Raw genomic sequence first — 23,732 nt, 5'->3', positions numbered from 1 at the left:
CACCTGCAATTGAAGTTAAACCATGCAGGGCTTGGGTAATATCAGGTCTTTTATTTCATATCTATAAACTAGCATATCCTCATATTGACTATGTACTTACTAGTTCTAGCAAGCCTAGGTGTTTGTTGTTACTATGAGTCCACCTCCCTTCTCTGCTTTCGGCCTGTGTGTTTGTTGTTACTATGATTCCACCTCCCTTCTCTGCTTTCGGTTCTAATAAAAGCAGTAGAAGTACACGTAGTAGAAGTAGTAGCAGTAAAGTGCACTTCCTCAAGAGACCAGTGCCTCTTACTACCAGTGTCTGTCAGCTGTTTACTCACACACAGTAGACAGTGGTAGCTGATTTATATGTCGGACATGAACAGGAACGCTGGTTATTTTAGGGTAAGGTTCTCCATTTACCTGTGTGCTGATGAGATGAACTCTTTGAGGTCAGAGTATGTTTGCTTGCAGCACATAGTATAAATAATTTGTGTCAACTGCATCTTGTTGTATCTATATAGATAGGTTTCACACATACATTTGATTCATACTGTATTCTGGAAACCATTTAAATGACTGTTTTCCTTCCTAAATTCCGCTAATGTTTGTATATTGCATATATCTTGGTATTTTTCACAGTTATTGGGCATGACCTACTACAAAGATCGCTGGCCTGTGGTTACACGGCTTTTGCTCTACCAAGGAGCTCCCAGATTTGTCTTTGTTGAGCATATTCCCTGATGAAGGTCTAGTAACTGAGAGCCAGGCTTTATTTTGAACCTTGCCTTAAGCCCATGTGTGCTTTTACCAATTAATAGTGATGAGATAACCCAGTCTTAACTGTTTCTCTCCCTTCACGCTGTCTGTCCCTAACTGTCTCTCCTCAGGGTGAGGCGGTTATGTCACTATGTTGTGACACTGCGTTATTTTGAGATGTCCATCCTGGTAGTCATTGCTATGAGCAGTATAGCTCTGGCAGCAGAAGATCCTGTCTGGACGAATGCCCCTCGCAACAATGTGAGACACATAGTTATCATCACATATCATCTTTTCACATAAACACATGCACACAAATAATACATATTCACTAAATTCACATGTACAAAACTGTTTTAAAAAGGTGTTTTATCCGGAATTTTTTCTTGTTAGTGTGGACTTTGGCCTGTTAGTAAAATGAGTAAATGGATCTGTTCAGTAATGAGAAGACAGAAAACACTATTTTACACCTTCCAGTGAATCATTGACTCCAGTGTTCACTGATTACACATTAACAGGCAGTGCCTAAAACAAAGAAGACAAACGTACAGACTGATATTACATACATGGTTATTATACACACACATGATCATTTGCCATGAGCCCAGAGAAAATGTTTCTTAATTTCTCTGTCATCTGTTTCAGAACTGATTGAGTCTCTCTTTTACAGGTGCTCAAATATCTGGACTACGCCTTCACTGGGGTTTTCACTTTTGAAATGGTGATCAAGGTAAGCATTTGGATAAATATACAGTTAAACACAAGTGACATGACTCATGACTTTATAGTCTCTGAAAACTATGTAATTTATCAGAATTGAGTTGCTGACTACTTACATGTTCTGATTACTGAAAGTACTTAAGTGATGAATGTAGACATTAGCGCAATCAGTGTCAGGATCAGTCAGTGTCAGGACGGGGCTGCATTACTGTTCCTTTTTATTAATAGTCCTGTATTTTCATATAAATCAAGTCTTTTACTGTCTTTCACTGATTAATCTAACACAATGATGATTAAACCCATTTCTGAATCAGAAGTAACAATTTATATAGTTAAATTCAAAATATAAATATTATAGGATAATCAATAATCATCACAGATTTGAAATAATAAACTCTCTTACTACAGGCCTAATAACATAGTTATATATTCAAATTAAATTAATTGGAAATAAATAAAATGTTATCAAATATAACAACAAATAAAGAAAAAGACATAACAGGTGGTGTCTTTGGTTTAGATGGTGGACCTTGGCCTGCTGCTACATCCCGGTGCCTACTTCAGAGACCTGTGGAACATTCTGGACTTCATAGTGGTCAGTGGGGCGCTGGTGGCTTTTGCATTTTCGTAAGTTCAATAACTCCCACCTTTTTGTCATAAAATAAGATTTCTCCAATTTGTGAATAGTTCATCCTGATCATCAGATCAGATTAGATCTGGTGATTGGTGTCTACATCTGGTTTGTCAATATAAATACCCAACTTCAATTAGAACATGTGTAATTTGGACTGTGGGGGACAGAAACCCATCCTGCAGCATCTAGTCTATGTCCATCTTCATTAGAAGAAAAAGGAACAGTATCTTTAAAACATAAACTGGATTAAATTCCTTCCTGTGTTCATAGGGGTAGAATTAATAGATAATCATCAATATGGTGTTTTATGTGACATCATTTCATATGACAATTAAATTGTTACATTATATTTCTGTAATTCAGCTATCTTACAGTTATTTCTAACATTGCTAACACTTCTATTAGTATGTATATCTTTGATATTTTGTTCTTAGATTTAACAATGCCATTTCATGTTCTTTCAAATGGGTATGAATGTCATGAAATTATTTTGGAATGTTTTGATGAAGGCTATATAAATATACAAACTGTAAGCCATTAACTCAATAGTTTTGCCTTTACTGCTGGTCATAGCTTCTCCTAATCTAAGCCTGCTAATCACTTTAATAATTTGTTGTTAATCATTTTAAATAGATGTGATGATGTGAACATCAGCACAACAAGAAAATTGAAAAGAAAAGAAAAATCACTTATCTTCTAACTTAAGCAGATGGGAGGTGGAACTAAAATCCTGAACAAATCTTGGAAGAGTATGAAGTGTGTGTGAGTGTTGTGTTGTTGTGCAGTGTGCTTATTGACATTATCCTTTCCCTGTTTCTGTGCCGGGATCATTTTGAAGGAGCTTCATGGGGTAATGCCTCCTCTCCCTCTCTCATCTTGCCTGTCTGTGTCAGTATCTGTGTGTGTATGTATGTGAAAGAGAAAACATACATGGCTTGCACTGCAAAAACAAGTCGTTTCCTCACATATTCAGTCTTAATTCTTGAAACATATCCAGGTTTTCTTTAAAGGCATGTCAGGATGAGGAATGCAATTCTATTTTCTTCAATGATACTATTGTTTGTTTCAGTAAAAGTAAGTATGAATTAAAATTCATTAAAAAAAAAAACAATACACCAACATTTCTTTCAGGCTTAGTTGTTTAGTGAATTTCAGTATTTATTTTGTGACTAGTTATATCATCATTACAATAATTTAACAAAACAAATATCCATTCTGGGCTCAAAATATAATGCATGAACAAAATTCAAAATGCCAACATTTTGAACTGAAACACAAGTATAATATCATGCTAGTGATAGACCGATATCTGGCATTTTGAGATAATCGGCAACGGCCAATACCTGCACTCATGATGCCGATAAACAAAAATATCTGGGGACACATCTGCAGCAGCCTTGTCAGTGAGCTGCTGTGTAACGATGTTAGTGCCCCCCCCTTCTATAACAACACGTTACTGGCTAAACTAACATTTATATTAGATTGTACTCTGCATGGAATAATGGAATTATACATGACTTTTCATTGTTTTGATATCAGCGACCCTGCTCTCTAATTATCGACATAGGAAAACCCCATATCTGTCAACCACTACCAAATACTTCATTGGTTTCCTACATTAAACAATGCCATTAACACTTCATGTTTAAAGGGTACAGTCGGTGGAAAATCACCTCATCTTCACTGAATTTCTTTATGCATCATTGTTGATGATTGGTTCTAAATGGTGCTTAAAGAAGGAACCAAATAGCAAAATTGTATTTCCATCAGCTTTTGAGGTGTATTTTTCCTTTGTTAGGCTATAAAAACCTGCAGTATAAGAAGGGAAATTGCTTGTGAGGATGGGCATTTTTTTGCAATGTGCACTGTTTTGCCTGGGACACACTTACATCCTCATGTGCTTAGCTAATGGTCCTTCCCATGCTCTCCTCTGCTAAAGAGGGGCATGTCATCTGCGTCTTCATCTTCCTTGATGGAGCCTCTGAAAGGGAGTTGTTTTCATCAGCACTTTGCCTCGCCACACCTCTGCCTGGGCTGGAATGATACCAACAATTTCACATTCTCTATTATTAATTCACCAAAGGTACGCTAATGTAACAAGCAAGCTGCCAATGGAGGGCATACATCTCAGGGAATGTCGATCATCTCTGTGATTTTAGCATGCACATTAGATAGACTGCATGATGTGATCACGTTTTTAATGACTGTCCTATGACCATACTGTTACATAATTTCCAGTAACATGCAGTTTGTGAGCTCACACCTGAGCTGAATAGCATTTGTGAATACTTTTTCATATGTGAAACTCATATACAGTACTTTTCAGTGACTGACTATCTGTATACTATGGAGACCCAATGTTCAGTATTAAAGAATTAATAAAACCTTTTGAAATAATGCTTACAGTGCTAACCAAGTGATACTTTCAAGGTCAATAGATATATCATAATATAATAATTCATATATAATAAACTAACTACATTAGTTTGGATGTCAGTTAACTTATTTTTAGTATACTTATCATAATACTAGCTATACCCTGCCATAGAAGAACAATGTTGTTTCTTTATTTCCATGTATTCTACATGGATCATCAGGTGGTGAAAATGCTGATTTTTTTTGCCTGGGACATGCAGCTTTAACTTCAGTCGTTCAGTATGATATCACGTATGTAGCATGTTCAAGACACTTTTACAATGTTTTTAAAAGAGTAATTTTGAAATATTCAGCCAGAGACATATATAATATTTATTTCATGATGTTGGATTTTTTCATTTTATATTGACTTTGGATCTCCATAGTTTTGATTTTATATTGTTCTTACTTATTAGGTCCCATATATCTGATGCTATAGCAGGTTAAATCAAACTCAAAATATTTGCAAAGGCTGTTTAGCTCCAGTTCATTCCCATGTTCTCCAGTTGCAGATAGAAAATCATGTGTGATAGTCAACTGTCATTCGCTCACCATGCATGTCTCAAGAGCTTGTTCTGCTTGCAATCCATTTGATTGACTGCCTGTGGCGAAGACACTGAACCATAGCATTCCATCAAAGCCAAATCTGTCATTCTGTCATCTCACCTACTGGAACCATTCAAATGTTGAGGCCAATCTGTGGCTTCTTGGTGCATTTCACGTTTGATTTTCAAACTGTAATACTGCCTTTTAATGTCAGCTTCACATGCTAGTGATAAGTCGGTTTTTAGGCTTGGTATGATGTTGGTATGATCTGTTTTAATATAATTAATAGTGTTAATACTCGCAGGAGATCTGTTTTATTGGGATTTCCTCCTTTTTATTTTATGTTTTGGTTGAGACTTAGAAGTTGTAGCAGCGTGCAATTACAGAACAAAGCTGAGCTCATAATCAGCAACAGTCTTGATTTGTGTGTTACTTCACTGAACCTCCAAAAATAACAGGCACATTCAGCATCCAATCACACCTGCTATTTTCTCTGCATGTGGCCTGAAACAGTATACTGTAGCTGAAACCATTGTGGAGTCAATTTTTTACTGGGATTTTTCACCCAGTTGTCTGCTACCAACCAAAATATATATTATTGTAGATTTATTTTTATTAATAGAAACTATTTTGTTGGCATTTGATGCAAACGTATGCTTTATTTTGTTTGTCTGTGAAGCATCCATAAATGTGATGTACCTTGTTTTACCACTGTTTTCCCCCAAGTAGATCGCAACAAGGTGTGACCAGGTGGGGAACCTCCCTATGCCACCCTGACCCCACACCCTTTACCCACACCTTACCCTTACCCTTCTCCTCCAAATCCAACCCTCTCTAACTACCATTCATCTTGTGCTTAACTTAGTTTCATGTATAAAACAATTAAACCCAGAATGCCTTTTTAACACAACAGTAACCCTTGTCTGACAGCTTTCAATTGAAACCTTGCTCTGGTACCAAAACCCCTGATGGTGTCAGCAGTTACATTCCAAAGTGTTTGATTAGCACCCAATAAATTACGGTTCTTTAATTCTGTCATTTAGAGGTCAGTGTCTTTAAAATGTTTTTTTTTCCTTTTGTGGTGGTCAATCTATCTCTCCCACAACCACCTTCAGCAAACTCAGGCCTTTTTACACTGAATATCCCTCCGTCCTACCTGAGGTACATTAAATACTGCTGCAGTAATAGCATCTAAAGCCTTCAGCTCCACAGTACACACACAGCCAGTATTTATCCACATGGGGAACAAGAAGCAAGTATGTGGTTATTGTACAAGGTTATTAGGGTGAATGAATGATGATTATTTACTCAAAATGGGTTATAAAAACAGATTTTAATGCAAAGGTGGGGTAAGCATACAAGCATCAATAAAGCATCAATAAAGTAAGAGATCTACAAGTAACAATATATACTAGTAAGAGCAGCAATATATACTAGTAAGAGCTATTAGTGCATATGGCATCAATGGGATAAATAACTAGAAGAAGAAATAAGAGTTAAGAAATAGTGGTCTCAAGACAAGAGAATTGTCGGAAGAGATGAGTTCTCAACAGCTTCTTGAAGTTAGAGAGGGACGCCCCTGCTCTGATGGCATGTGGAAATATTATGTCTATATAAAAGCAATATTACCTCTAATTAATTAACAACCATTGTCAGACTTTTTATTTTTGGGCTAAGGCAGGAAATTCCTACTCGGGTTTAGCATTAAGTTGGTTAAAGTTGGCAAAGGGTAGTTTCAACTTTTAAAAATTGAATACAGGATCTATGACTATACAAAGAGCAGTATTGAGCAGTATTTTACATAACATCACATGCTATTATATCGTGTGGTCAGGCATTGCAGGACACAAAAACATTATTTCAAGCGCGTCTTAAAACAATTCTCACACTTCAACATTGCTGTGATAACTAAGTTATTAGTCACTGTAATGATTACCCCCTCCATGGCTGCAGTGAAGTGAAATCTCTAAAAAAAACAGTGCACCTTTAGAAGATATCCATTTTTGAAAGTCTAATGCAGATGCTTAGCTGATGATTCATAGTAGCTTCAGCTAAACTTTAGAATGAATTTATACAAAAATGACAAATGTGGTGATGTCTTTACAGACTATGGGCAGGAATAATGATTACAGTGACCATAACTTACTGTAAACATGGACATGTGAGTATTAAGGTAGACTATAAAAATGTGAACCTATTCTTTAGCACACAGACAGCAACATATTAGTTGCATTTATTACTCTGATAAAGACCTCACTGGTCATTTTAACATTGCAAAAGCAGAATTGAGGGCTCATACACACACGTGCACAGGCCTGCCTTGTTAAAATCTCATGCATCAAATTCCAGCAACAGGTTACTGAGACTGTATATTACCGAAATTTTAGTAACATTAAAAACTGCCTTACAGCAAAAAGCCATACATACTGTCCGTTAAATGCGTTACTTTTGTAACGCGTTACTCACAACACGCGTTACTGTTTATAAGGCAGGCTAAAGTTGCTATCTCAATTATGAAGCTATTAAAATGCTAACTAACGTTAGCTAATAAATATAACAATCCACGTGCTAGCATTAGCTAGTCTGGTGCACACCAGAGCTATCCACCAAGGAAAATATTTTCAAACCCAGAGTGAGCTCAACTTCAGTGAACTTACACAATTGTGTAGTCTTGCTAACAATAATATACTTCCCAAGAAAGACGTTTTTAGCTGGTGTTACACCGGCAGTCTCTGTGTCTGCCCTCTCTTGCTTGTTCTTGCCAGGCACGCCTCTTTAGCTCTTTTCACATTTAACTTCTGCAGGGAGTATATTCTTCTCTTCTGTGTTCTTCTCTTATTATGTCTGTGGTGTCCACCTTCCAAGTCCGAGTCGATAAAGTAAAACAAAGGAAACCTGAGAAACAAAATGATTTCCGGCCAAAACAGCTTCCCTCTCAACGACAGTAAACACGTTAACTTTCGCGAAGCGGACTTTCACGCTGTGTGATTGGGTCGTCGATTTGAAAACCTTGATTCTGATTGGTCAAAATGAATGCACTGCTAGTGGGCTGGGCGGGAGGGCACACTTCGCCCCGTGTACACATGTGTTTACTGTTTACAAACAGAAACATGTATAACTACATTATGATTTACAGTATGCTTATTTCCATATGTTGTTGTTTGTTAAGTTAACAACATGTGCTGCTTCCTTCTGGGCCAGGTTACCCTTATGAAAGAGGTCTCTGATCTCAACTAGCTTTTTACCTGATTTTAAAAAATTTAAAGAAAGAAAAGAAATAAAAAAAAATATAAGAAATAAAATGCTTTTGAAAAATAAATTTTAATGTTTAAAAAATATGTTTTAAAAATCATTCTTCTGGAAATCAGGCAAGCATGTGGCAATTACATAAATAATTACAATATTTTGCAGTAGCCTACACAGTGAAGCATATTTGGCATAAATATATTTTTAACCCACTAAAAGTGTAGTTGTTTAACAACGTACTTCCACAAAGTACACCTGAATAGTATTTACTAAGAGTTAAATATATATATATATATATATATATATATATATATATATATATATATAAATAAAATATGCTTTTATTGAAGCGTATTTATTAAAGGTTTAATTAAGTATATATTACCAATTTAAAGTATACTTTTGAGAAGTATGTTGAAGCTCAGGAGAATATATCTTTAACGTACTTGTAGTAAGCATGTTAGAAGTATGAATGTACTATAAGCATACTATGTGAATTTCTAGTACATTTTCAGTGCCTTAAAGAGCACTTCTTTTTGACCTGGGTAGTCTCTATAATCATTCCTCATCTTCATACTGGTGAAGTGATCCCTTCTTATGTAACTCCAGTGTTAGAGATAGGGAACAAAATCCAGTCCTCATTCTGTGCAACAATGCATTCTAAATTTCAGCTGACACTTCTTTGAGAGCTTCTACAGTCTGTGTTGTGTAAATGTAAATGCTCCGTATTTGTATAGCGCCTTTCTAGTCTTTTCGACCACTCAAAGCGCTTTTACACTACATCTGCATTCACCAGTCAAACACATTCATACACTGAGCCTAAGTTTCAAACAGAAACTAACATTCACACACATTCATACACTGGCGGAACAGCCGCCAGGGCAATTCGGGGTTCAGTATCTTGCCCAAGGACACATGCAGCCTGGGGGAGCCGGGGATTGACCCGACCATCCGATTAACGGCCAACCCGCTCTACTTCCTGAGCCACAGCCGCCCTGTGGTAGTGTATCATGTTGTGTATCTTACAAAGTTAGAGACTTTTATTACAAATGTACTATCCTTGCTGACACAAAGCTTAGGATAGTCACTGGATTAGTCAGTCAAACTTGGACTTCAGAATGCATTTTTGCACAGAATGAGGATTATCGACTCACTGAACTGGCACATCCCGGCTACTGTACCTTCAATACTTTTGTCTGTATCGTGCATCTCGGGCCTGTGGTAGTAGTGTGAATTGACGGTTGTGTCAAATGCGGTGTGGCTGATGTGCGTACACTCATGTTGCATTTGCATTGACAGTATTTGTATTTTATTCACCCACAAATTTTATTTTGCATTCAATCTGAACACATCTTTACAGTGTTGTCGCTCTATGAAAGTAATGCTTATAGTTAGCTGACTCTTTCAACATAAATATAGCATATGAGGATTGTTTGACGATATCTCAATCCAAACCCACACTTTAAATTATTTTGGAATGCAGCCGGCTTGCTGAGTGATGTAATCCATGCTGTCTGGGATAAGGAGAGATAGAGAGACAGTCTGTAATGGACGTAAAAACTAGAGTTGGAATAGGGATTTTGTTGGGATTTTGTTTCTCTGTCCTCATTCCAGCAAAATGCAGCCAAATCTGGGCCAGATGCCCTCATTATTATTTCAACCTTCACATCCCCCTAAGAGTCTAGATGATGGACTTTTGTCACATTTTAGCCTTTGTAACAAGTCCAATGTCACTTTCTGTCATGCTTCCTCACTATATACAGTATCTGGGGTTTGAGACATATTCTTTGAAAGCTATCAGAATATCTTGTTTAATTAACCCTCATAACGGTGTAAGTGTCTGGTCTAAAAACTAGGGGTGTGACGAGAGATGATATTGGGTTCACAAGGACGAGACTAGACGAGACAAGATTTTTATAGATTTATTTCAGTGCTAAATTATATAAAATTTTTGAGCATAAAACACTTAATTTCCTGCTTTCTGGTGGATTTATCTACGCCAATTTATGAATTTATGGTGGAAATGTTTTTATTTATGTAAAGGGAAAGACAAAATTCAGGTGGCAGGTAACTATTTAAAATATAAAACTCTAACAGAATCTAAGTCAGTGCAGCTCTCAGGTATTCTGTGTTGCTTTCAGATATGTTTCTCCTGTAGGTCAACTTTTCTCATGTAATATCATCCCTGCGGAGTCAGCACACAGAATCTTCTGTCCTCTTGTGTTTTTTGTTTGGTGAAGTATCCTCTTTAAATGTGTATGTGGCACCTTTTCACCTCAGTGATAAATGAATTCATTTTAATTCAGTTATAAACTCCTGGACTTTAATAGTTCCTATTAAATAGCTCAGCGGGTTTTCTGGCCATGTTAAAAACGTTCTGCACATTCAAGTCTATCACACATATCTGCATCCTCTGACATGTCGAGAAAAAAGTTGTAATATTACGTGAGTAACGTCATCATTTAATGAGAATTTAAAGTCTATCTGCCCTACACTCTGTGCATTACATTATAGTCCAGCTGAAATGGTAGTATCCCCTTCAGACGGTCTGACAGACACAGAACCCTATTTGGGACTCAGTGTTAGGATTAGATAATAACGTGGAAACAGAAACTAACTGAAAACACTTGCAGCTCACAGACCTAAACAGAGCAAGGTTGCGAGTCACTTTTTAGATGTTTATATTGCAAAACTCTACCAGCTACATCACCACTTAGTCACCAAGTTGCTATGACTCACAGTGTGAGAGGGGAAGTCACTTGATTACTATCATGTGTGATAAGATTAAAACGTGACAAGAAATCTTGTCACATTTTAATCTCGTCACACCCCTACAAAAAGCCCTCCAGCTATGTGAACGCATGCTAGACTAATGTGCATCAGAGCATGGAAGATGTTGCATGTGGTGTTGATTGGAGTAAAGTGACTTCATAAGAGCACATGGAAAGTCAAAAGCTACATCATTTTATCACATGGACGCCATGCTATTAGTCACTAATTGCAGTGGTTCTTAAAGTGGAGTCTTTTAGTGGTGTCTAGAGAGCCTGTGGCAACATTTGGAACTGTTCTGAATATACAATTTAACATATCCATTAAAGAGTAGCCACTGGAGTTATACTTTTACCACTATTATCATCAAGCAAGATTAATAGACCTTCATTGTAAAGTTTAGATCAAGCACAATGAACTACGGTTGAATCTGCTCCTGCTGCTGGATCTAAAGTTCACCAATAAGTCAGCGCATCCTGGCATAAGATTTCCCAGAGAGGCTGAGCAGTGTAATACCCAATAACTGGAGCACACCCATCCCACTACCCCCGGTCTGCCACCTCCACACGACATTGAAGAGATCACAACAGCCCAACAATATCCAGAGCCTTCAGCATCTCAAACTAATCTCATCGACACCCAGCTCTTACAGCTGAAGAGATTCTTAATTACCTCAGAGACCTCTGCCAGGAATACGGGTAAGGCTTCTGCTAAGTGTTCCCACAATGCCCCCACCTTAGTGGACATATTGGTTCGGTTCAGGAATCCCACAGAATGCTCTCTCCGCTTCCCGACAATATCTACACTCAGGGTCAGCAGTTCTCCTCCCCTAGTAAACACTGCCTGCCTTCATCAGAAGTGACCTCCAGCATGCACTGAGGCAGTGTGCAGCTGAGCGTGAAGCGGGTGGATGAGATTCAACATCCCCCGGTCTGAGGCCATGGTTCTCTGACAAAAATGGTGTTGCTCTGGATTGGGAGTGAGTTAAGTGAAGTTCAAGTATCTGTCATCAAACAGGTCTCCGTCCTTCTTGGAGGCTGAGTTCGGTCCTTGTCTGTGGGAAGCTGCTGACCTTGGTTCTGGTTCTGATGCTCATTCCGGCACTGTTCCCCAGGAGCATTTCCTGATGGATCCCCGCACCGGCACTGGAAATCTCCTCCTCCCTGCGTACAAACACAAACACTCTCCTTGTACCCCGAGCTATGCGCTCCAAGTCTGGATATCAGTAAATAGGACCGATAACTAGCTAATGGCAGCTAGAGTTGTAGAGCAGTGTGCGCTGTTAACAGAAATATGTCATATGAAATAACTAAAACTGTTCTAACTTTGACAGAATATTGTTTGTTCTTGTCGAATCACGTCACTCATAGTAAGACACTGATTGAAAAAGTCGAAGAAGAAGAATGTTGTAGAGACAATACCGGTCTCAATACCAGGTACACTATTCTCAATAAAAACCACTCCTGACAAATAAGCTCTTGCTATTGCTAACACATCTGTCAGTTTTCAGTAATCTCCAGGATAGACAGTGTGCTCAAGTGTTAAAATGCCCTAGTGAAAGTAAATCTGAAACACACACAATAGGATAAAAAGATATTCTTACGTGTTGCACTGTTGTAAGATGATCAGTTTGTAGCAAACTCTCTGTTGAAGACACAAAGTCAATAGTATATTGTGCAAAAGAAAAGAAGAAAGAAATTGTATAAACAGAGTAACTCACAGAGGTTTATTCGAATATCTCAACTCCGACAATGACAGATAAGAGCCATTTATTCTGTGTGTGTTCTTGTAGGTGGCGAAGTAGTCTCAGATATTTATCACTATGATCTTAATCACTGAAATGCCCAGGACATCTTGTTGATTAAGATCCCTGATGCACAGTCTTAAGTGTGTCCATATTTGCATGGAAAATAATGTGCCGAAATGGAGTCTTCTTTTAACAAAACAACAAAGGAAGTCTTTCTGTGAATTTACTGATTGATTGCATGTAAACCAGGATTACATGATACACAAAGTTGAATGGTTAGAAGATGCATGTCCCTGTGCAAGGTTGTCTGTATTGTGGAGTGTGTACTGCTCAGGAATAAGTCCAGCATACCCCAATTTGTGTCATACAAATGTTTTCTGTGTTGCTGTGTGAATATTCTGCTGAATATTCTGCCAACGTTTGTTTGGAAAGACAGTTGGTAAGAAAATAATAAATAGCTAAAATGTCACTGCATAATAGCTTTGGCTGTTCTAAAAGTGAAAGGAATAGTTCTTGAAAACAGGTTTATTCCCCTGTGAGATAAGATCGATATCAGTCTGACATCTACTATATGTGTTAAATACGGTGCTGGAGTCCGAACATGGTTAGCCTAGGTAAGCCTGGGTAACCCCCCCACATTGGTCAAACACCACCCACTAGCAAACCATCTTTGCAGTCCCCTTAAATATGCATAGTGTACTATTTCACCAAACCACTACAAGTGGAGTAGTAAGTGCTGTGGACAAGTGGACCAGTTTACTCACTCACTCTTGACTGACTCCCTGGTGATCAGAGGTGGCTGTGGAGTACACAGTTTACAACTTCTTGTTCCTCCCTGTCTCTCACCTCCACTGCTAACTCAACAGCCTGGCTTGACTAGACAATGGCATGGGGAGAGATTATTGCCCTTCTTTGGGTGGGTTATTGACATGATTATAAATTCAGATCCAGAATTATTGTAATTTCTTGTGAAAATGTGCAAAAAACTATACAATTTAAACAACACACTGGTAATTTCACTGGATACTAAGTATTCAGTTCATACAGATTTCAGGTATTGAAATACCGATGATGACTATTGTTGAATGATTAATAGATCTCATTTTGGTTTTAATGTTCAGAGGAGTAATAGACCTGTGTTTGTGATAGGGCAACAAAGTCAAGGGTGTGCTTGTTTGTTTGTGAGTTTGAACTACAGTGGACCTCTCTGCATGTGCACTGGTGCTCGCTGCCTACCATGTGAACCCAACGAATGTTAAAATCAAGGGCAACTGGACTTGGTTGAAGATACTGGAAGACGTTTCGTCCCTCATCCAAAGGACTTCTTCAGTTCTGACTGACTGGCAGGGAAACTCAGCTATTTAGATTGCTTTCTAGTGTATGCGGTCCAATGCACTGAGGAATGCACAGACCTGTATATTGGGGAGACTAAACAACCACTACACAAACGCATGGCTCAACACAGAAGGGCCAACTCCTCAGGTCAAAACTCTGCAGTCTACTTACATCTGAAGGACAGAGGACACTCGTTTGAGGACCACCAGGTGCACATTTTAGACAGAGAAGATGGATGGTTTGAAAGAGGTGTCATGGAAGCCATCTACACCAGGGTTGAGAAGCCGTCATTGAACAGGGGAGGGGGTCTACGCCACCACTTATCCCCCACTTACAATGCTGTCCTTTCATCACTTCCCAGGAAACTCAACAAACGTAACCTATTGGCCTCAGGTGAAGATACCAATGATGGTCGTTCAGTCTTGTAGTCGTGTAACGACTGTCGTCACAGCAACCAGGAACACTAACGAACCAGCGGTATCGATGACCCGGGCCAACGATCCCACTAGGTTATATAGCTGAGTTTCCCTGCCAGTCAGTCAGAACTGAAGAAGTCCTTTGGATGAGGGACGAAACGTCTTCCAGTATCTTCAACCAAGTCCAGTTGCCCTTGACTTTAACCTTCGTTGGATAACTATGACCTGGATGGCTGAGAATCTTCATAGACATCTACCATGTGAACGTGCATGCGTACCAGACAGCAGACCAAACAGTTTGAACATACTATAGGTGAAAAAAAAGTCTGATGTAGGCCTACGTTACCCTACAGATAGTAAACAGTTATCCATACCAAGTATATCATAGTAGTTACTATACCATTTTGTCCAGACCGGACCTCAGCCAGGAGCAGCCTTAAGTGCAGGCTGGACCAGCATTGCTCCTGTCCCAGCTGTTTTCCCTGTCCTCTGGGATGATCACAGCACCTGCTGTGGTGCCTGCTCTGGTTGATCTGACTGGATGGTTTGTCTTAAGGTCCGCTGCTCTCCTTCCTTATCCGATGACTGTATTTCTGTCATAGGTAGTTAGTGTTTCAGCAATAAAGCTGGAAAGAAAAAAACACTTACTGTCGAATAGTTCCTCGCCACTATCGAATAGTATTTTTGCTTAATAATGCCAATCCTTAGTACTGTTGGCAATATTTTGAATTGTGCAATGTCAATTTTCAGCATTAGTATTCAGCAAAGGTTTAGATTCTGTCCAAGAGAGACATGTACAGTATCTCACAAAAGTGAGTACACCCCTCAACACTGAAGAAATTACGCTTTGCTATCATGTAAAGTAGTGAGTGTACAGCTTATATAACAGTGTAAATTTGCTGTCCCCTCAAAATAACACATCACACAGCCATTAATGTCTAAACAAAAGTGAGTACACCCTAAGTGAAAATGTCCAAATTGGGCCCAAAGCTCTGCAGTGCCGGTAGCACTCAATCAGCCCCAGACCATGGCAATCCCACCACCATGCTTGACTGTAGGCAAGACACACTTGTCTTTGTGCTCCTGACTTGGTTGACGACGCACACGCTTGGCACCATCTGAACCAAATAACTTTATCTTGGTCTCATCAGACCACAGGAAATGGTTCCAGTAATCCATGTCCTTAGTCTGGTTATCTTCAGAAAACTGTTTCCAGGATTCCTTGTGCATCATCTTTTGAAGAGGCTTCCTTCTGGGACGATAGCCATGCAGATCAGTTTGATGCAGTGTGCGGCATATGTTCTGAGCACTCATAGGCTGACCCCTCACCACTTCAACCTTTGCAGCAATGCTGGCAGCACTCATACATCTATTTCCCAAAGACAACCTTTGAATATGACGCTGAGCACATGCACTCAACTTCTTTAGTCAAACATGGCAAGGCCTGTTCTGCGTGGAACCTGTCCTGTTGAACTGCTGTATGGTCTTGGCCACCTTGCTTCAGTTCACTTTCAGGGTTTTGGCAGTCTTTTTATAGCCTAGACCATCTTTATGTAGAACAGCCATTCTTTTTTTCAGATATCAGAGAGTTCTTTGCGATGAGGTGCCATGTTGAACATCCATTCACCAGTATGAGGGAGTGTGAGAGCGTTAACACCAAATTTAACACACCTGCCCCCCATTCACACCTGAGACCTTGTAAAACTAACGAGTCACATGACACTGGGGAGGGAAAATGGCTAATTGGGCCCAATTTGGACATTTCCACTTTTGTTGTCAGCAGTTTAGACATTAATGGCTGTGTAATATGTTATTTTGAGGGGACAGCAAATTTACACTGTTATACAAGCTGTACACTCACTGCTTTACATTGTAGCAAAGTGTAATTTCTTCATTGTTGTCACATGAAAAAATATAACCAAATATTTACAAAATCTGAGGGGTGTACTCATTTTTGTGAGATTTTGTGAGAGAACACCAGTAGTCTGCCACTGTAGTAAACATCCAGCTTTACTTACAAACGAGTGCAGTGTGGTAAGAATTGATTTATTCCTCAAATTTAGCTAAAGCATTTGAGAGATTTTGGTATTGATAATAACCACTTCAGCATTTGAATACCACATATTCACTGCAATGTAGTAAAGCTGTCAGAATTTGCTGTTAATTGAAGTGCTTATCTTTTTAATTAAGACACAGTGTGCCACCAGTCCTGTGAAAAATAGAGACCTTGTACCTGAATGTTACTGCATTCCAGCCTGAGTAAGAATAGAATCTGAGATAGAGTGTTGTGTACCTAGCTGTTACTGCAACATGTTTGAGCCTTAGTCCACTTTAAGAGAACATCCTCTTACTGTTGTTGTCCTGCATCTCAGTGTCTGTTTACCTTTACTGGCCCCAATGTGTTACGCCCACTAGAGCAAAATAGATGGTGCAGTAGTTACCCCTCTTCCACAGGAAGCTACCCCCATAGTGTAGGCCACCACATTGTTAGGTCTATGGTTAAGCTAGTGTACTGCCCGAGTTACACTACCACATGTCTGCCAGCGCAACACCATAGCCAACCACATTGGTTTGTTGTATTAAACAATGGGCTTAATCTCACTCCGCCTTTCGCAAACTGTCAAAGTTTCATGTCGATAAGACCCTCATGACCCTTTTTTATAAATCATACATTGAGTCTCGGTAATTTGCTGGTATGGTAATCTCACTGTTAAGGCCAAAACTGCTTTTTACAATATAGTGAAGGTCAGCAGTAAAATTCTAGGTGTCCAGCAGTGTAGTCTCACTGACCTGTATAACAGACAGGTAGTTAGGAAGGCCAAATCAGTTATTTCTGATACCCACCCCCTTCATTTGGAGTTTCAGATCTTACCTTCTGGTTCTCGGTCCAGATTAACCCCAGTAAAGAGCAATAGATACAGGCACTCATTCGTTCCAACTGCCATCTCTTTTCTAAACTCAGTCTGGAGAAGTAGACAGACTTAATAATTAAATAGTGATGGGGTTGTTATAACATGCAAATTACTGATGTTGGTGATGTTGTTGCAGTGATGGTGATTGTTATGGAAATGTTCCCCTGTGTTGGAGTCTATTATTGCTATATTGTTTTTATGATGTACATTGTCAGATGTTTCTTTTTAACATATGGCTGTCGAATTTATTTTATTTATTTTCAGAAATGGAGCACCTTATTCTGTAGCACTTAGGCCTATCTATCTATCTTCTCAGTTCTCTGTTGTACAGCCAGAGCTTTTAACATTTAGTATTTATGTATTTCGGTCTTGCATCTGTGTCTGTCCTGTGTCTATGTCTTGCTGCAGAACCAATTGCCCTATGGGGACAAATAAAGTTTAAGTTTAAGACACTACAATGGAGAACCCCCACGTAAAAAGAGTTTATTTCTTGCATCAGAACATCTTTCCCAACCGCAGTCGTTCATTTCAGGTTCACACCCTTAATGTAGGTAAGCGAAGCCATGTGAAATTTCCTGACATCTTCTGCAACACAACAACACGATGATCCCCTTTAATTTTCCAGCAGTTGTTACACACAGGCGCTTTAGCTGCTCCCTTTTTTTGCTGATAAACTGTAACCTGCACTATACATATCCTGCTAAACTTCACTGTTCACCTTTCCCTCTTCACTATTTTGTGTTAATAATGATAAAGGTGAGCCAGCCAACACAGGCAAAGCTGTATTATTGATGTGTCAGTATCCACCGCGGCAAGTCCTCCAGCAAGAAATATCGAAGAGGGGCGCATATTCCGTATCTATTCATTATTCTATGCGCCATGAGTATTTAAACTGAGACTAGACTTGTCTAAGTAAGCTAATTGCATAGCATTGGAGGCTAGGCAATGTCAGACATTCTACACTGACATCCATCACAAGCAGCTCAGCTTTAACCTCCCTCTGTGTTATTTGAAGTAATGTTCTGTTTCATTTACATGAAAAAACATTACAGAACATAATTGGGAAAACAAATTAATATTATATAAACATAATTTCTAGGAGACCGAGTTGGCTTTAGATGTGTTAGAAGGTTTTCACTTTAGACAGAGGCAGGCGAGCTGTTTCACTTCCAGTTTTTATGCTAAGGTAGGTTACCCATGTCCTGACTCCAGCTCTGTACTACATGAGATTGACTTCAGTCTTTTCATCTCACTCTTTGAAAGAAAATGAAGAAGAGTATTTCCAAAAATGTTCCTTTAAGTATAAAATATTTCTTCATTGTGCCCCCTTACTTAACATATTCTGCCATGTATGAGTCTAAGAACATTAGAGTAGTGACAGCTACATTTACTATAAGAAGCTAGTCACCACCTTGGTTGTTAAGATTCACTTCTTCCTGCTCCATTATCTATCTCTGCTAAACCTGTTAAGGGACACCGGTTGACTTGTACCACAGAGCCCAGTGGAAGAGCATAAGCCTGTTTCCCCTCACACATGGCCCTTAGATGTCTGCCCAGCCTAACACTGGTGTGATTGCATCATACATGTCCCAGGATTCTCTATCCATTAAATATCCAGAAAGCTTATTGTTGTATGCCTCTTTCAAAAAGATGATCTATTCTCACCATGCCACATTTCAAAAGTAGTCTGACTAAAATAATCTTTGAAAACCACTATGTGTCCTGTTTATTAGTAAAATTAGTAATATGGAAAAAGATCTGATAAACTACATGTTGTTTGTAGATAATTCTGTGTGGTCTAATTGTGTTTGCTTTCCACAGGGGGACCAAAGGCAAAGACATCAGCACTATCAAGTCACTGAGAGTTCTCCGGGTGCTCAGGCCTCTCAAGACTATCAAGCGTCTGCCAAAACTCAAGGTTCTGCCCCAGTGTTTTGGTTTATTTTGATTAGTTTTGCCAGGTTAGCAGAGCTCAACTGTGAGTAAGATAGGAAACATTTCTGCTACAGGATCTCATATATTTATATACATTATGACTGTACTTAATTATGATAGGACCAAGTAAAACTCAACTTACCTACAATTTATTCATCTGTCTATGAATACTTTCTAACTTTCCTAACCTATCTGTGGCACTCAGCCCTAAGCCCACTAGTTCTTACTGATGACGTAAATTTAGACGTAAGTGGATGTACTGTAGATAGAAATGGCTCATTCTAAGGTAATAAAAACATAATGATTCATTATGTAAGGTCTTTATATTTATTTATATTTATCAGAATCAGCTTTATTGCCAGGTATGTGTACACATACGAGGAATATGACTCATGATTGTACATTCCTCACAATGTGCTTACAATAACACAATAATAAAATAAATCAGACACAGGCTACAGTGACAACACAAATATATACACTATGAACAATATAGACATATTGACAAATAGTGCAGTGAGCAGAGTGCAAAAGATGCAGGAGTAAAATATTATCATTATTATGTACATTTAGGAGGTGGATGTGATATACAGGTACACATACATGCATACATACATGTACACATGTACACAGTGCAATGGAGCATAGTGCAAAGGATGTATATACAATATGACAATATAACAGTATGAACAGCACTGAAATAGAGAATGGTGAATAAATAAATGAATAAGTAAGTGGTAACCAGTAAACAAGTGGCTAAGAGTTACTGGGTTATTGCACAGGAGTTGTTCCTGACACTGTGAGTCAGAAATCAGCTGTTCGTCAGAGGATGGCTTGTGGGAAGAAACTGTTCCTGAGTCTGTTGGTTTTGGCGTACTTCAGGAGTTTGACAGATGGGTCAACTGAGGTGCAGTCGTTGGTGTAGAGGGAGAAGAGCAGTGGGGAGAACACACACCCCTGGGGGGAGCCAGTGCTAATAGTCCGGGTGCTGGATGTGATGCGTGACAGAGGGGGAAGGTGATTGTTTGAAGATGGTTGTGGAGTGGGGGAGAGGTGTAACTGTGGGCTTTTCAAACCTACAATAAAAGCCATTCAGCTCGTCTGCCAGTTGTTGAGTACCAGCAGTGTTGGGGGATGGTCTCCTGTAGTTTGTGTGTCTCCACACTGACGCAGGGTCGTTGGCTGCAAAGCTGTTGTTTAGCTTTTCAGCATAGCTCCTCTTTGCAGCTTTGATCTCTTTAGTCATTGTGTTCCTGGCCTGGTTATACAGGACTCTGTCCCCACTTCTGAAGGCCTCCGCCTTGGCCTGAAGAAGCTGCCTTTCGCTGAGTTTCGCTGTGAACCAGGGTTTTTGGTTGTTGTATGTGCGAAAGGTTTTGGTCGGCACATAAAATAAAAACTGATGTAAGATGTCACAGTGTCAGTTAGTTCATCCAGGTCAGTGGCTGCAGCCTCAAAAACACTCCAGTCAGTGCAGTCAAAGCAGGCCTGTAACTCCAGCTTTGACTCGTTGGTCCATCTTTTCACAGTCTTTACAACAGGTTTAGCAGATTTCAGTTTTTGCCTGTGTGTCGGGATAAGATGAACCAGACAGTGATCAGAGAGTCACAAGGCTGCACGGGGAACAGAGTGATAGGCATCCTATAATGTTGTGTAGCAGTGGTCCAGTGTGTTAGTGTCCGTGGTGGGACACTTAATATGCTGTCTGTACTTTGGAAGTTCATGACTGAGGTTTGCTTTGTTAAAGTCCTGAAGAACAATGAGCAGGGCATCTGGATGTTTTTTCTCCACGTTAGTTATCTGGTCGGCCGGGTGTAGTAACTCCTCACTAACACAGGCCTGAAGTGACATGTAAACAGCGACCAGGACAAACAAGGAAAACTCCTGCGGTGAATAAAAAGGTTTACAGTTTATGAATAATGTCTCTAAGTGAGGGCTGAACAGGATGATATCATCAGCCTTATCTTTCATTCTAATTGGTGCTCTGGTCCATAAGGCACAACAATAAAACTTGAAACTAAGTCAGCTATCAAGCACACTACATTCATGTTAGTCTGAAATGCAGAAGGCCCAAATATGTTGTCTGAACCGTATCAAAAGAAGGCAAACTACAGATTTAAAACCAGATGAGGGTTATTTTGTTATTGTCCCTGTCGCTCTCTGCTGCTTATATCCTCCGCTAAGCCCCAACCCACCAAGCCCACAAGAAGAAGCCAGTTTTCCATCGAAACCTCGTCCCATGTAGGGTTTACCTCGCAAAGATCCTAGTCCCTCTCCCTCTGACTCATCTTCTCAAAGATGCTCCACCGATGCTTTGCGGCCCAGGGCAGAGCACCCCAGGTTTCAGAGGCAGTAACGACAATGTCTAACAGCAGGATGAGATGCTAGTATACTACTGCCCCCTCTCAAAAGTTATTCCCCGCTGTTTGTCATCATGCCTCTTTGCCAGTCATCGATACAAGCACCATAGCATTGAACATAATGAGCCAGAAGCTCCGGGTAGCCTAACAGACCTGCTTTTATGAAGCATATTAATTATTTGTTGCATGTCTTATTAATTACATGCTGATGCATCTCACTGCACCAGCAGGCCAGGCCACTGAGAATTCTCAATGTTCCCAGTGCCTGCAAGTTCATAGGTAATAGTTTCCAACTATGTTCAGAAATAATTTCCCACTTTATATAAATGTGTGTGTATTTCTGTGTCCTCAGGCCGTGTTCGACTGTGTGGTCAACTCTTTGAAGAATGTGCTTAACATCCTCATCGTTTACATCCTCTTCATGTTCATCTTTGCTGTCATCGCAGTTCAGCTCTTCAAGGGGAAATTCTTCTACTGCACAGATGAGTCCAAGGGCCTGGAGAAGGATTGCAAGTTGGTCTAAAATCCCCCAATTCCTCATTTCTTATCTCAGAAACTTTTAAATTGTAAACCATCAACTGTTGGTGTGATCAAAACCCACTCAGCTTTATTATTCCCTCTTGTCTTCCAGAGGACAGTTCCTAGACTATGACAAAGATGAGGTTGCTGCCATGCCCAGAGAGTGGAAGAAATATGAATTCCATTATGACAACGTGCTGTGGGCCTTTCTGACCCTCTTTACTGTCTCCACTGGGGAGGGCTGGCCAACGTAAGTGCAGCTGACAGACGTATGTAATGCGGACATAGTTGAAATTATGCCCATCTGTGATGAATTTGACACTGGGAAAAACAGGATCATAAATGGTTATTGTGGGAAATTTGGATCATTGGAAATGCAAGTAGGAAAAGCACAAAGAGAAATACTTTTATCTAATTATAGAGAAGACATTCAACTTCAACTACAATTGACAAATGTAACATATTAGGAGCATGGAATGGACTTCTGAAAGTCAATTCTATAGGCGATAGCTCAATTCAATTCAATTTTCAATTCAATTTTATTTATATAGCGCCAAATCACAACAACAGTTATCTCACAGCGCTTTTCATAAAAGAGCAGGTCTAGACCGTACTCTGTGATGTTATTTACAGAAGCCCAACAGTTCCCACCAAGAGCAAGCACTAGGCGTCAGAGGCAAGGAAAAACTTCCTCTAAGCTCAGTCCATGTATGGTTCGTTCTTTGGTTATTTCATTTCAAAACCAAATCAAAACTAGTAGTTTTTTGTTTTTTCTGTTTTAAAACCAAAATGGAAAAACAAAACAGCTGCGTTTTGTTCTGTCTATGTCTGTGTTGTATCCCTACCGATAAACCAAAAAACGACTTCGTTTTTTGTGTTTTTAGGGCCCGAGCACGACCGTGCGAGGTCCCTATTGAATTTGCTCGGATTATTAGGGCCCGAGCACGACCGTGCGAGGTCCCTATTGAATCTGCTCGGATTATATTTAGGGCCCGAGCACGACCGTGTGAGGTCCCTATTGAATCTGCTCGGATTATTTTTTTATTTTTTTTTTTTTTTTTTTTTCTTTTTTCTGCAAAGTAGGCTCAACTGACATGGCCTAAACATTCTCGAAAACTCACCAAAATTTGCAAACATGTCAGAACCGGTGAAAAATTTCGTATTCTACAAGTTTCGCACATGGGCGTTGCAAAATGACTCGCTAGCGCCACCTAGAAAATTGGAAAAAATTAGCCCCTCGTTCACGTTTAACCTACATGTACGAAATTTTCTGGGGACATGTATCATGTCAAGACGCACAAAAATGTCTCAAGAACCCATAGCCTAAAGTCAACAGGAAGTCGGCCATTTTGAATTTTACGGCCATTTTTGGATGATTTACACACTTCGTACTTTAACAAACTCCTCCTAGGGATTTAGTCGGATCGACGTCAAATTTCT

General features: G+C 39.4%; 1 protein-coding gene across 13 annotated transcripts in view; it reads left to right on the top strand.

Annotated features, from left to right (window-relative positions):
• Positions 1–23,732, top strand: part of LOC123959982 (voltage-dependent N-type calcium channel subunit alpha-1B-like) — a 68,850-nt gene that overhangs the window by 7,045 nt on the left and 38,073 nt on the right. For all 13 annotated transcript variants that reach the window (XM_046034397.1, XM_046034394.1, XM_046034392.1 and 10 more), the window contains exons 4-9: positions 870–999; positions 1,409–1,468; positions 1,979–2,085; positions 19,300–19,396; positions 22,126–22,286; positions 22,405–22,542. In XM_046034397.1, coding sequence (XP_045890353.1) covers positions 870–999; positions 1,409–1,468; positions 1,979–2,085; positions 19,300–19,396; positions 22,126–22,286; positions 22,405–22,542 — 693 coding nt within the window. The remainder of the gene's footprint in view (positions 1–869; positions 1,000–1,408; positions 1,469–1,978; positions 2,086–19,299; positions 19,397–22,125; positions 22,287–22,404; positions 22,543–23,732) is intronic.

This window comes from Micropterus dolomieu, linkage group LG21, assembly GCF_021292245.1.
Source record: "Micropterus dolomieu isolate WLL.071019.BEF.003 ecotype Adirondacks linkage group LG21, ASM2129224v1, whole genome shotgun sequence".
In the NCBI taxonomy this organism is placed as follows: domain Eukaryota; kingdom Metazoa; phylum Chordata; class Actinopteri; order Centrarchiformes; family Centrarchidae; genus Micropterus; species Micropterus dolomieu.
This window is presented reverse-complemented; position numbering and strand designations above follow the sequence as displayed.